This window comes from Pelecanus crispus, chromosome 11, assembly GCF_030463565.1.
Source record: "Pelecanus crispus isolate bPelCri1 chromosome 11, bPelCri1.pri, whole genome shotgun sequence".
In the NCBI taxonomy this organism is placed as follows: Eukaryota; Metazoa; Chordata; class Aves; order Pelecaniformes; family Pelecanidae; genus Pelecanus; species Pelecanus crispus.
The window spans coordinates 8,931,665-8,945,871 of NC_134653.1; the positions used below are offsets into that span (position 1 = coordinate 8,931,665).

At 41.8% G+C, this 14,207-nt stretch overlaps 1 protein-coding gene across 2 annotated transcripts; it reads left to right on the top strand.

Moving 5' to 3' along the window:
• The first annotated feature begins 407 nt into the window (after positions 1-407).
• Positions 408-14,207, top strand: RAC1 (Rac family small GTPase 1). 2 transcript variants are annotated; one of them, XM_075719052.1, is made up of 7 exons: positions 408-446; positions 7,289-7,360; positions 8,746-8,863; positions 11,179-11,235; positions 12,931-12,993; positions 13,744-13,903; positions 14,069-14,207. In XM_075719052.1, exons 1-7 carry the CDS (start codon positions 412-414, stop codon positions 14,197-14,199), a joined length of 636 nt encoding a protein of 211 aa, XP_075575167.1. In that variant the 5' UTR covers positions 408-411; the 3' UTR covers positions 14,200-14,207. The 2 variants fall into 2 exon arrangements, with proteins under 2 accessions (XP_075575167.1, XP_075575168.1); XM_075719053.1 differs by lacking the exon at positions 11,179-11,235.

The window sequence follows — 14,207 nt, forward strand, 5'->3', positions numbered from 1 at the left end:
CGCTCCTGCTCGGCGCTGAGCGGTACCGCGCGCGGCCCAAGCCCTCCCTGCGCGGCGGAGAAGCCCGAGCGCTGCCGAAGCGGCCCGAAGCCCGCTCGGCGCCGCGCGCCGCCCGGCCGAAGCGGCTCCCGCGAGGGCGGGGCGGCGCCGAGCGCGCCCGAAGGCGGGGCCGCGGGGGCCGAGCGCGGCCCGGCCGGATGTGAGTGGAGCGGCCGCTTCCTGCTTCCCCGCAGTCTCCCTCTCCCCGCCTTGGGTGGTGGCCGCTGCCTCGTCCCCGCTCCCAGGCACAGGGCGGAGGCGGCCGCGACCCGGTGCGGAGACCGCCGCCGGCTCCCTTCTCGCGCGGCCCTCCCCGCCCCGCCCCGCCCCGCTCCGCTCGGCAGCAGGCCCCGCCGCCGCGGCGCAGCCCCGATGCAGGCCATCAAGTGTGTGGTGGTGGGCGACGGGTAAGTCCGGGGGGACCCCTGGCGCGGGGCCTCGCCGTGAGGAGGCCCGCCGGCCCCGGGGGGGAAGGGCGCCCGCCCGCGGGGCGGGGAGAGGCGCGGGCCGCCCGGGCCCCGCCGCCGGTGGTGGGCGCCCCCGGCGCGGGGCGCGGCCCGGCCCTGCCGCCCCGGAGGGGTGCGGGGGCTCGCCGGGGCCGGGGGCGGCCGCGCCGGGGCGGGGGGCGGGGGGGGGGTGGTGGCGGCCGCGGCTTCCTGCTGGTGGCGGGGGCGGGGAGGGAAGCGCGGGGCAAGGCGGCGGAGGACGGCTGCGAGCAAATGGTGGCCGCCGCGGGAGCGGGGAGCCGGGGCTCTGCAGGGCTGTTGGTGAGCGGCGGGTGTCTGCGGTGCTGGCTTCCTCCCCGGGCCCTGGCTGGCTGTCGGGAGGGTGCCTCGGGGTAGGTGCTGTAGCGGTGGCCGCATAATTGCCGTTGGTGCTGGCAGAAGTGGCTTTCGCCCGCCGTGCTGCAGGAGGGGGTGCGCTTCGGGTTTGTTCGGGCAGGGCTGGGCGCTTCTCCCGGCTCAGCCTGGAGCTGGCTCTCGTTTCTGGTGTTTCTTGTGTCACCAGGCACACCGAAGTCATCAGAGTGTATTTAAAAACAAATCACCGCGCTTTTAATGATATGAGAAATTTAATACGACTTGAAATATCTTTTCTGAAAGTAACAAACTTATTACTCTTTATAGCTCGATTTTTGACATCTGATTCTTGCAGTAAAGCTAAGTGAAATGTGCTAAATTGAGCAGATCATAGATGCTTGTGAGCAGGGACTGTTTTCCTGGATGCATGCATCTAGTCTTGTAAGGTTCCTATCTAAAGGAGACCGATAAAGCACTTGGAATACAAATAATAAATGATACGCTTGTCTGTAAAGAACTGTTACACCTACAGCATTCTAATATGGTATTACTTACAAGTGAAACAACTTGAGGATACTTTTTAGAGTTGAGTTAACTCTTAAATTTAGCTGTTGGATTTCAGTATGAGGAATGCTGTAATCGTGTTGGGGAAAGAGTTTGTGTGTTTGCTACTTTTGAATATTCTCCATGATGCTATTCCCATCAAGTCGGAGGCATTCTTTCTCTTGCTGCATGTCAGAGCTCAGGGGAACATCACAGGCCAGCTGGAAAACAAGACTTGTCTTATGCAGTTTGAGAGGTTTTTTTCCCTTGGGAGAAACAAAAATCCCAGTGTAGGCTGAGCATAATTGGTATCACAGCAAACTTCTATAGACGACAGAGGAGTGAAGTGTTGCTAAATGGTCTTGCCACTGTCTGTAATTTCACGCGGTGGCTTAATCTTCAAGTTACGTGTGGGGTTTTTCTTGTTGTTTTGGTTTTTAAGATGTAGAATCCCTAAAAGGCATTTAAGTATGGTTGAAAGATAAACTTACTCTGTATAACAAATTTGTTTTGACTGGCTGTGTTAAGATTTTGAGCAATACGAACATGAAAGTGGTATATTGACAAATGAAGCCTTTTCGTAGTAATGTGATTCTTTGATGCTAGGTAGGATAACTATGGACTGTTGTTTTGGTTATATTGATTTTAAAACCAACAAATTTGATTTCCTGTTACATCAGGTTTTTTTAATTCAGCTGAACTGTGTTGTCTGTGACAATGCTGTAAATAAATGTGATGCATCATGTTTGGGTGGGGAAAAAAGTTCAGTCTACTTCCACTAGGTTTGAGAACTCAGTGTGGACAGACTGTATAATGTTCAGTAGTTCATTCAACAGAACAGTTCTTTTGCTTTGTAAACCATCCCACTTCCAAACACATTTATTGCTCTTTGTCTTGGAAATGAAAGTGGTGTAATTCTACCTGAGTTTTGTATGTATGTGTGAACAAAACACAGTAGTATAATTTGTTTTCCTTCCTCCTTAGTTAGAAACAAATCTCTCCTAAGATTCCATTCAGTTACTGTTGCTCATTTTTGGTAGCTTTATATCATTCTCCATTAAGTGTTTTTAAAAAATATTTAACTATTTGTGTTTCTCTGTGCTGCTGCCGCCTCAAAAGTTCAAGTGTTACAGGTATTCTAGGAAGTGTGTAATGTTTGGCTTAGATAAGGCTAAAGCTTTAGTGTTTCTGTGAAACAATGCAAGTTAAAGATTCGCTTATGTAATACAAACCAGGTATTGTTTTATGTACCCGCTGCAAAGATTGACTAGGAACAAAATAAACAAAGCTGTAGAAGTACTTATGTGACTATTATTTTCTTAATTTGTAAATGGGTAGGCTGTTTCTCATATGTAACTCATGTTTGTTCTTAGAGCTTTGACCAGTATCTGTGTAGACAACTAATTTGACTAGAAAAACATGGCATATATGCTAGTTGTGCCATGATATTTTGCGCATGGTTTTTTTCCTTCACTGTGAGGATTGTTTGAGGAAAAATAAATGGTGACTGTTGCTTTGACTTCTTGATGATATAGAGCAGTAGGAATGTGCAGGACAGATGAAGAGCACTCCACTTGAGTAACTGCAAGAATTGCTGTTGATTGACGCTTGAGGAAAAAGCATTGGTGTAAGTTATTTTTAGCAGCTTTTGTTTTTAGTTTAAAAAGGCAGCTGTTAAGTGGTATGAAATCTCCAGTGGTGTCGTGTAATGCTAGGGGAGGTTCTGGATTTTGGAGAAATGATTACAAGATGCCACAGAAATGGTCAAACTTCATGCGCTTTTGTAGGCATTTTTTAAATTGTAGAAATACTGTAAGAACAAGAGCAGTGAATTACGAGTCCCTGTTTGGAATTCTGCTTAACTTGAGATGTTGTCTGCTAAAGCCATGCTGTATGTATTTGATTTGATAGTTGTCGAGAAGAGTGGGGTGGGGTAATTGGCTTCTTACTGAGTGTAGTACAGTGTTTGTGTAAGATGCTGAACACCTCCGGTCTCTCCAATGCAATCTGTAGAGAGTGCGGTGACTTGACATTTACTAGCTTGTGTTACTGAACTTTTAAAATTTAAAAAAATGTAGTATTGTAGGTACTGAACAGCATATTTGGGAGAGGGTGTGTCAGTGAGTAAAAACAGCTTATCTGGCAGAGCCGTATGTAACTAAACCTACTATAGCAAAAATACTGAACTTTTGGTCTGAGGGTGGTACTAGAAAAATCTCAGCTACTGTTTAATGTTCGAGTGAAGACCTGGGCTCTTGTGCGTTATGTCTGCTGGGGAGGTTGTTTCTGTGGATCAGAGAAAGAAATAAATGACATAATCAAAGCTTTTTGTGAAGGCTGCCACCTGTTTGTAGATACCAGCATTTCCGGAATTAAACCAGCAAGTACTTCAGCTGGTCTCCATTACCATGGCTGCAAATGGAACTAAATTCTCACAATTAGTTTGTAGTTGTGGGAAAGCAGGAGGCTCTCGACCATCTGTGCAGCTCCGGTGCCTTCAGAGTGGAAGAAATGCTGGTGCAGGTCCTCTAACAGCGTTTTCAGTGCATGTCGTGTAACGTGGCTCCAAGCAGCTCTAACACAGTGGGGAAACTTCAGAAAACTTGTTAGTGTAAATAAGGCCAGGAAAGAGATGATGTGTTTTGTTTTCAGGAATTAATATATACATGGTTATATAAATACATTGATTGCTGGATGGTACGGAGGAGCAATAAGGGACTTGGTGCTGTCTTGTGTAAGTCTTTCACTTATTGTTAAGTGGTTAAAATGCTGGATTTCTGTAGGCCATATTTTTAATTACAGTCAAATGTTACTAGTTTCATTTATGTAATAGTGGGTGGACAGAGCAATGATTAAGTAGTTGCTAGAAATCTTGTTATGACTAATCTTGGTTTGGTGTTATTTTAGTTTCTTAGTCTCAGCCTTTATGTACAAGGATTTGGATTTTGCCAAACAGTTGGAATTCTCTTCAGGGGCGTTGCTTTAATAGAGAAGTTAGAAGCCTGAAAATGTTGATAAAGTACTTTATAAATAAAGGTAGGCATTAGTGTTCATTTTTAAGACTGGCGATCCTAATGATCTGATTCATAGGGCAGTGAGCCAGAAGGCAAGGAAAGCAGGAAACCTAGATGGAGCAAGTCTGAAACAGGGTTGTTGAACGTGTTTTTTCTTGTTTAAATGACTCTGGCCGATTGGTGCTGCAGAAACACACTACAGGCACTTCTAAGCTTGGAATGAAATCTCTCACTGCCTCCTTCCTGCGCTGTTTTGATTAGCCAGAGTAGACTCACCAGTTTCAGTGCAAGGTAAGCAAAGGAGCCTGGGTGCAGAGAAAAGTTCTTGATCCACTGCTGAAAATGTTGAGTTTGAAATTGAAATTAATTTGTTAGAAGCTCAAGTTACCTGTAATGAACTTACTGGAAAATGAAGCGTCAGACCAAACAGGTTCTAGAAGTGTGAGAACACGTAGCCTCTGCACCTCAAGAAGTTTCCCAAAGAAGCTGGCTTTTGCCCCTCTCAGTGTTTCGAAGGTTTTCACGTTTGTCCTTTATAAGCTGGACCAGTGTAGCCTGCTTTATAGTGTTGTGAGTGCAATTCAGCAGTGTATTCAAATTGCTCTAACTGGTAGCTCAGGGAGCTAAAATAGCAAGTTGTCCTTATGGGCGAGGCAGAGTGAATAGCTTTCCTTAACTCCTTGTTCTGGCTTGTTACAGAGTCAGTGAGTGCTAGTGCAAGAGATAAGATGGGATCTCCTCCATTTGACAGCTGTTAAATTAGCTTAGCTGTGTTGTCATACTGCTCCCGAATTCTTTCCCACAGAAGTTTTCAAATGGTAAATCCCTTTCCTCCCTCCTGTTACTACAGGAAAATGTTCAGAGATTGTATTTATCAGAATGGAATTAAATGTCCCCTTTTTTGTTGTTGTTCTAGCTTGGTAAAAGAGAGTGCATGCTGAAAGGAAGGGAAAAAAAAATCTCAGACTGTGCAAGGAGTTGGCATCTTTTTTCCTCAGAAGCAGGTGTGAAAAGTAGTGTGGAAAACTGCATGGTATGATCAGGAAAAGTAGTGTGGAAAACTGCATGGTATGATCAGAGAGAGTTGCAGCAAATGGGATGTTGTGCTAGGTGTCAGCTCAGAAACATAAAATTACAATTAAAAAATGGGTGTGTAGGATAAAATCCTAGATACTATTGCACACTGAAGGAATTCTTTTGCAGCTCAAGCATTTAAGGTAATGTTGTCAGATGCTGCTATCTAATAACTTCTTGGGCTAATGTAGTATGGAACTGCTTAAAGTTTAATGGAGAGACTTGTAACAGATTGAGCTACAACATACATGGTAACTTACGGTTGTGACAAAGCTCAAATTTACTTAACCTGCCTTAAATTGTGAGTCACTAGGCAAGGCTGGTTGGTTCATGTTGAGGGTTAAATAATTTAAAATAATGTTTTGAAGACAGTCTTTGGTAAGTGAAGGGACAGTCCATGTGCCTCCAAACCAAGAGAAGAAATGCAGTGATTGAAGTGGAAGATACATAGTAAAATTCAGATATGAATACCTCAATGTTTGCAGCTGGAGAGCTTGTAAGCCCTTGACTAAAGCTTATTTCTGTGAGTTTTTTTTTTTCTTCTGCAGAAGCTAAAGGATAATAGGATATTTTAAGCAATAGCATTTGGTTCTTGGGTTGGTTTTCTATTTGTGTTTTTTTTAACATTAACTGTAGTTCTAGACTAAAACTTCAATGAGTTCCTTCAACTTGCGAAAGACTTAGTTCAAGAGGGTCATGAGTCAAATGGGCAAGTAAGGTTTCAAAGTTACTGCTGACTTGCTTTGAGCAAATCATTGTAGTGATAAAACATCTGCAAGACAACACTGTTTTCCTTGCATGGGAGTTTGCGTGTTTGCGAAGAGTGATCGGGAAGACTGTAAGGCTGTCTGGGCATTACCGCTTTTGAGGAACTGGTTGCACACTCACCCCCAGAATCTCACTGTTAAAGGATTATGCACTTCAAGTGAGAAGCCAGTATGGGAACCACTCTGCAGTGTCAGAAATGCTCTTTGCAGACTCTCTTTTAAAAAAGAAATACGGTCCAATTTGAAGTTTTCCAAGCCTTTAATTGAAACTGTAACAAAAATTCAGTGGTGGTGTTAATCTAATGTTTGACTCTAGATAAGATGTGGGGAGGAGGGTGGAGAGGGAAGGAGCTGGCTGCCAGAGTTTTGAAGGAAACCTGAAACAGAACCTTGTCCTGCTCCCATTTGAGGCTGTTCAGAATTAGACCTGTGTGGAAAGGTTTGGTGTTCCAAGTTCTCCAATACTGGAATGTAATTTATCTGCAAATCAGTTTGTGAAATGTTTGAATGGTTGACAAATGCATGTAGGGAGTCATTTTGCAATAGCAATAAGTATTAGGAGGATTATAATTTTGTTTTTTTCTTCAAACACTCAAAAGTAATGATGTGTTGAAAAATTATACTTTTCAAGCTTTTTCAAACTTACGTGAAAGTATACCATTTTCTGGAAAAGATAACAGTTTTGGAATTGTGTAAAGGGTATCTGCAAATACTTTTAAGGTTTTAATTTCAGGGGGTTGGAGTAAGGCTGTCTTGATGAGTATTCAGTCAGGTGACTAGCAGATGTTATTAATACTTGTGGGTGTTTTTGTCTAAAGGTTAATGAAATTTGGTAATATACCACTTCACAAAATGGATGTTTATATTAGGTGTGTTTTCATTGTCAGTAATCTTAAGGCTACAGTCTGTTAATTGTTTTCCTGCACAATAGTGACTACTGACACGCAGTTGTTCCTTAGATGACTGGATGTAATCAGTCATCTTCCCTAAAAGGAATATTATTCTTATTCAAGATGAATGTGTTTTACATGTGAACTTTCTCCTTTTACAGTGCTGTAGGTAAAACATGCCTACTCATCAGTTATACAACCAATGCATTTCCTGGAGAATATATACCCACTGTGTAAGTACTTGTAAAATCCTAAGAACTCATTTATGTCAACTTCTCTGTGCTTACTGCCATTCCAGATTCCTTATTTGAATTGTTTAAATTGGCTGCAAGCACCCCTCAGTTTCATCTTAAATGTTTAACTGAGTATCAAGGCATGTGTAAGGAGAAGCGCTTTTGGGCTTTTACTACTTAGCACAGTCATAGCAGTGCTTGTTAGTTCTCCATCAGTTTTGCCTCTCTCTGCCCTCTAGGTCTAGTTTATTAGGGACTAACATTTACTAACATTTTATCTGATGCTGTTCTCTTCTAAAATAATATGCTATTTCTATCTTTAATATCATTCATAATAAGCAGTCCCAAGGCTGAACAGCTTGTGAAACATCGTATCGTAGTCAGACACAGTTGGTTTACACGACTAGATATTTTTTCATTTGTTCTTTCCGTTGTTTGTGCTACTGCCAGTCCTGTGCTAGGCCAGCCACAGCTCTAAAGCTCCTCAGGTGACATTGTGGGGACTCATTTATTTTGGTGCTTCCCATTTTCTTGCATGTAAGGATTTGTCAGTATCAGTATTAGTGTAGTTCTCTTTTTGAGGGACTGTCAGGCGGAGGGGTTTTATTCATGAGCAGCTGCTTTGCCCTTTTTGGATGTGTCTATATTTATCTGGCTATCTTGCTCTCTCTAAGTATTGATGAGTTTTTCAGATAACAAAATACATTCTAATGAGATCTACAGATGACTTCAGTTACCGTTCCAAGGCCTTGTCTTAATTACTCCTGTTTCCTTTTTCTGGTCTTAAATTCAGATTTTTGCATTACAGTACGCTTGTGTTCCCAGTGAACTTAGTTTAGCCGTAACAAGTCCTTAAAACCTTTGCACCTACAGTAGCGATGAGGTAAAAATTATGCCTTTACTTGCCTCTGGTTATTAACTTTGATATTTCATTGGAGGGGTTTTTGATTAGCAGGATTAATAAGGGGTTTTTTTTCCCTTACCTACTGTTGTCATTAAGGATTCCTTGGTTGTTGCTCATGTATCTTCTATTCTAAATCTTACAAAACGAGACAGATTAACTTGCTGAATGTCCCACTAAGACCAGAAAGTGCTTGCTAAGTGCATCACCTGCTTTCCTGTATTTACTGAGATTAACACTTCTTTTGGAAGAGCAATGAAAAAGATGGCTTCTGTTCAGACAAGTCTGTTGTGCATATTTTTTTCCTTCCATTACCCAGTACCAGGCTCAGTATTTAAAGAACAACTTTAATGTTTCTGGGGAGCAGAAGGATGCAATAAAAATGTTTCCTTTCATAGTGTTCCCAGTTAGGACTCTGTAGGGAAAAAGTCCTTGGGTGCCCTATTTTACTGCAAGCTAATGCAGCTGACTCTTTATTTTTTAGTTTTGACAACTACTCTGCTAATGTAATGGTTGATGGAAAACCGGTCAATCTGGGTTTGTGGGATACAGCTGGTCAAGAGGACTATGACAGACTACGTCCACTCTCCTATCCGCAAACAGTAAGAACTACAGTGTGAAACTAAAAGAATCTGTACAGCTTTGCATAACAAAGTTTTTTTTTCTTTTTGAACGTAAGACCGATGTTGTCACATGTGGAGTTGCATTTCTTAGTAACAGTGACTTGTTGCAAGCTACCTTCCTTCATCCGATGTAGCTGTAATATTATAATCTTCAATGTGTGTACAAATGTTAAAATTTGCGTGCACTGATACTTGTTGGCTTTTGTGTACTTGCAGCCTCAGAATCAGCTAGAATGCTTGATTTAAACCAAGAAAAAACAAAAAAAAAAAACCAACCCAAAAAACAAACCCCAAAACCCCTTGGTGAATAGTCCCATCAGCTAGTCCACTGACTTTAAGGTTAGCATGCCTGCCAAAAGCAGGGTTTGTTTTTGGTTTTAGGCGTGATGTTTGGCTGCAACCTGACACTGTCACTGCTAAGCACTTGATATTGTTTAGTCTCTCTGAAGATGTTCTAAATATGAAAGAGGCAGTACTGAATGAAGATATTATTGGTATTGGCAGAGGGTAGGTCAGAGCTTTCAAATATACTTAAGCCTGTGGCTATTTTATTACTTACTGTAGTTTGTGCTATAACATCGATACAAATGTGCTTCTGTCTTCCATGCTTGCAACTGGTTAAGTCCTCTCTGCATGCTGCGTCTTTCCTTGTATAAGGAAAATGCTGAAGTAATCTGCTTTTTTCTTTCCAGTGTGACTTCAGCTACAGTTAATCTTTGTAGAGACTGGTTTTCTAGTCTTTTCAGAGCAGTTACTTTTATCTGGTGGAGGTGTGCTATAAGTAAAGAAAGGTGGTAATTTGCAGGGGTTTTTGGCATCAATTACTGTTGTTGTTAACTGTCAAATACATATATATATTCAGTGCTAATAATGTAAAATGCAAATTTGTTCCAGTTATTCTACAGTATAACTGCTCTCAAATAATGTGAATCTTATCTAATGAACTGGTGCTTTTTTAAGTAAATTGTCTTAATTCACAATCTTCCTTAATTCACTGCTCGCTCTTTCAATTAGCTTTCCCATCAGTTATGATACCCAAGATGGATATGAACTTGCCAGTTGTAGGCAAGTCTAGTAGAAATGCCAGAAATACCTGCCTTTTCTAGGAAGAGAAACAACAAAAAGCTGTTCATCACTAATATTGGATACTTAGGAGAACTTACGTTTTGCTTAACATCGTAAAAATATTTTCAAAAAAAGTATCTCGGTGTAGAAAACAGTACATTGAAAGATCACTCAGTAGTGTGAGAAGGCAGAGTTACAAGGGAGAATATTGTTCCTGCCCTGTGACAAAGGGACGGAATGCATGTGTGTGTCTTCAGCCTGCTAAAATAACTGGCTTTCTGATAGACTGCAAAAGAATTCCATGTCAATCTAAGCAGACTCTTGCTAAAAGATCTCTTCTGTACAAGCATGTATAACTGTTAAGTAAGGGTTTGAAGTACTGTCAGTTATTTGGATTATTTTTTACAGCAGAAAATAAAAGTGGTAAGTCTTGAACTGCTTATGAAGCAGTCTTCAGATTTTAGACTTGCACAATGTGTAACATCCATCGTCACTTAAGGGACAAAAACCCCATGAAACTAACAACAAGCACAGAGGAAGAGAACAGTGGAGCTGATGAAGCCTGACTTTTTTTTTTAAGATCTGCATTCAGCTTCCTGCTTCCTTCACTGCGCTACTTAAAACTCACCCCTCACGTGTTCTTGTGGCCGTCTGTTTCCCTATATGTGCACCTGAACTATGTCCTGGGCAAGGTGGAAGCAGGTATTGCTGATTACTTGGCCAGGGTGCATATCTCAGTTAGCCACCCAGCAGTTCAACAGTTATTAACTCCACAGTGAGGACTTTGCTATAGTGGAGGCATTAATTTGTATCTTTTCCCCTTACTAATATTTTTTTTTCCTTAAAATATACAGGAATTTAATACCTTCTGCTGAATGTATTTGAAATCTACCAGTATTTCAAAATATTTGGGGAAGGAAAAAGTTGGGACACAAAAGGTGGTTAACTTTGTTTCCTCAGCAGACCAAACCAAAAAGAAAATTAAGTTAGGAGGATGCTTTTCATGAGAGGTTTGCTCTTGCAAGTCTCCTTTGACAGTGCAGCCAGGTTTATGGGGAAGTCTGGTGGTCTGTTCTGGATGCAGGTAGTTGGTTGTGCTGAATTACAGGGCAGCATCTCTCTTAAGAAGCAAGCCATATTGTGAGTATTTGTGGGCACAAATCACTGACTGAGAGAATGTTTTCCCTTGAATCCATTTTAGGAGTAACTTTATCTCCTACTGTTATTAGGTTGGAGGAACCAATGGTAAGAATATATCTTCCAGTCTGACAGATCAACCTCTTGCCGTATGTAAAACTTTAAATAAACTTCAGTTCCAAGTTCTGTCATCTTGTCTTGCTTACCATAGTGATAAATTGGCCCCTATTTTTTTAAACAATTACTTTTCTTGGAACTATCAAATTGCTAGATCTGAGAACTCTGTTACCAAATCTCTTCATATGAGTTGCTAAGACTAAACTTTTTCTTGCAAATAAATAGCTTTTCCTCCTACTTAGTAAGATTGGTACTGTGCAGGACACCTACAATTTTCAAACAATTCCTCATGGTTACACCGAATTTTTTGACCTCTGAAGCTAGTAAAGGAGAGAGTCTGCGTAATGTGCAGAACTTCAGTCACCACAAACCTGCAGAATTGGAAAACAGAAGTAGTGGCCATAGTATCACATTATTTGATGTTGTTTCTGTCTTCTGGGACGCTGCTACGGAAACTTGTTGGGGTGATGCATGAACAACTGGGGTGCAAGTGCTTAGCAGTGCAGATGTCAGATGCTGACCTAACAAAATGCCTTGAAATGCAGCACAATCAACTAACATTCTGAAATGCCTGATTCTTTAACATGTTTGATACTGGAATAAGTACGGATGCAGAGGTAGGTTGGGGAAAGTTGGGCTTGTTTGAAAGATGCTTATTGAGTTTTGGGTCATACAGCAAGATTACAGTCTTCATCTGGTTAGACAGCGAAAATTCATTTTGGTTATTCTGAATGCTTGTAGACTACAGTGTGCCATATATGAAGCTCATGGGGGTTTTTTTGAAGTGTATACTGTACAGCAGTTAGTGTATGCATTTGCTCTAAAATGTTTTTTTACCTGCTCTTACCTACAATCTTTTGTCTTCAATTGAAAAGCGAGATTTGTAAGATCCCTGAAAACACCCACTTTTCTCTCCCCTTTCTCATAAGTTAGAAAGGGAAGGAGGGAGCTTTGAGGTTTTTAATACCCTTCTCAATCCTAATTTGGTTATAGGGGAAATTCTGAAGTCTTTTTATACTGACATTCAGTAGAAGTGACATACAAGAGTCTTCTGACTTGAGCATGGAAGTAATAGTTGTAGAAATTATTGTCTTTTTTTAATTCCATACTGTATACTTTGCCTTTGCAATTTAAGACTACTTTAGAGTAGTATATTCGTATTTAAAAAAATGAGTGCCAACGGTTAACACTTTGCAACAGCCTATGCTGATGAGTTACATGTCTTTCAAGGCTTAAATCACCAACAGCATCCAACCCCAGCTCAGAAGCCAGTCGAATGACTGACTCTTCATTGCTTCCTGTGTTCGTCAAGGGTCTGAAGTGTGGGGCGGTTTGGGGTTGGGGTGGGTTTTTTTGTGTGTGTGTGTGTGTCTCCCACAAATGTCAGTGAGGGAGAAGAAATGACATTTAGGGGGAAAAAAGCTTGCAGTGCAATGCTATTAGCATTTTAGTTGCTGGCTACTGCAAGAGCTGATTATAAACTTGATTACATCTATTTGTTGTTGGTTCCCCCTCTTTGTGTCTGCTTGTAGCTGCCTGGAAATGGATTTCCCGCTGGGAAAGCTACCTCTGAATGTCATGTGCAACTGTATCGTCGACCTTGCCTTTTGCAAGTGTGATAGAGACGACAGTGTGACAGAGATGCTGGCGATACTGGCCTTTTCATGGTGATGAGATTTTTATAATGGTTGCTCTGCTGGGCTAACTTCTATCAACTTGTTTTGTAGGATGTCTTCTTAATCTGCTTTTCCCTTGTGAGTCCCGCTTCCTTCGAAAATGTCCGTGCTAAGGTAAGTATGAGCTGGTATCATTTTATTTCTCAGGGTTCAACATAGTGTTCACTTTACAGCAGTGTCTGGAAAGTATTAGGTGATTTTTTTATTAATTTTTTTTAGGCAATGTGAAATGTAGTTTGGAAAGGCAGAAATCCATTTGTCTATCTTCTAACTCATGGAAGTTCAGAGCATGTGAAACACTCTAATATGAATTGTTCTTTGATGCATTGGTAGGATAACAGTAGCTTAAGAGTTTTCAGCCAACAAGGTGCTAAGATCAGGAACAGGAGCTTTCCTTTTAATGATATTTAAAGAAAAATATTTTTAAAAAAGTATGTAAAAATTAGGTCAATTCCACTTGTTTCTTCAATCAGCTGGCATTCTAGCGCGTGCTCTGCTACCGTTGCAGTCTTTTACATCCTTGGACAACTCGGCTGTATGGCATTGTGGAGACTTCACAAATGAGAGGGGGTCTCCATGGGTGGGGGAAGCACAGATCAGGGTTTTTCTGGCATGTGGAGAAAATACAACCCATAACAGGATAAATTTTTAAAGTATATGGAAATAGCTGTTGGCCTCATTAAAAATGTTTTGCAATTGTATGTTTTTTTTTTTAATATTGCCTCAATGGGGTCTTACGTTCTCCCCTTACTCTTTGACTGACTCGTGAAAGCGTCACGAAGGACGCCGGGCCTTTCAGTCATAGCGTTCGAGAGCCTTTGTGGAGATCTGCCCCCACACACAACCTACGCTGTTTTTTTGCAGTGGTATCCTGAGGTGCGGCACCATTGCCCCAACACCCCCATCATTTTAGTGGGTACCAAACTGGATCTCCGGGATGATAAGGACACTATTGAAAAACTGAAGGAGAAGAAGCTGACTCCTATCACCTACCCACAGGGCCTTGCCATGGCAAAAGAGATTGGTATGATGGCAATGGGGTGGTTGTTGACTTGATCTAAACTTTGCTTGTGGAAGGTGTTGTACCTTAATTACAATAAAAGCCTGGCTCTTGTTGTGGAGGTGGCTACAAGCTGTGCTGCTGTAATTGTGGGAAACTGCTTTGTAATTGCCCTTTTGCTTTCCACAGGTGCAGTGAAATACCTAGAGTGCTCAGCACTTACGCAGCGAGGCCTCAAGACAGTGTTTGATGAAGCTATCCGAGCAGTGCTGTGCCCCCCTCCTGTAAAGAAGAGGAAGAGAAAATGCCTGCTGCTGTAAAGGCTGCC

Bases quoted from the DNA above. Each gene is read 5' to 3' on its own strand.
- RAC1 (XM_075719052.1), top strand. From the start codon at position 412: ATGCAGGCCATCAAGTGTGTGGTGGTGGGCGACGG. The intron at 7,361-8,745 runs GTAAGTACTTGT...TTTATTTTTTAG, and splicing joins GGAGAATATATACCCACTGT to TTTTGACAACTACTCTGCTA. The intron at 12,994-13,743 runs GTAAGTATGAGC...GTTTTTTTGCAG, and splicing joins TCGAAAATGTCCGTGCTAAG to TGGTATCCTGAGGTGCGGCA.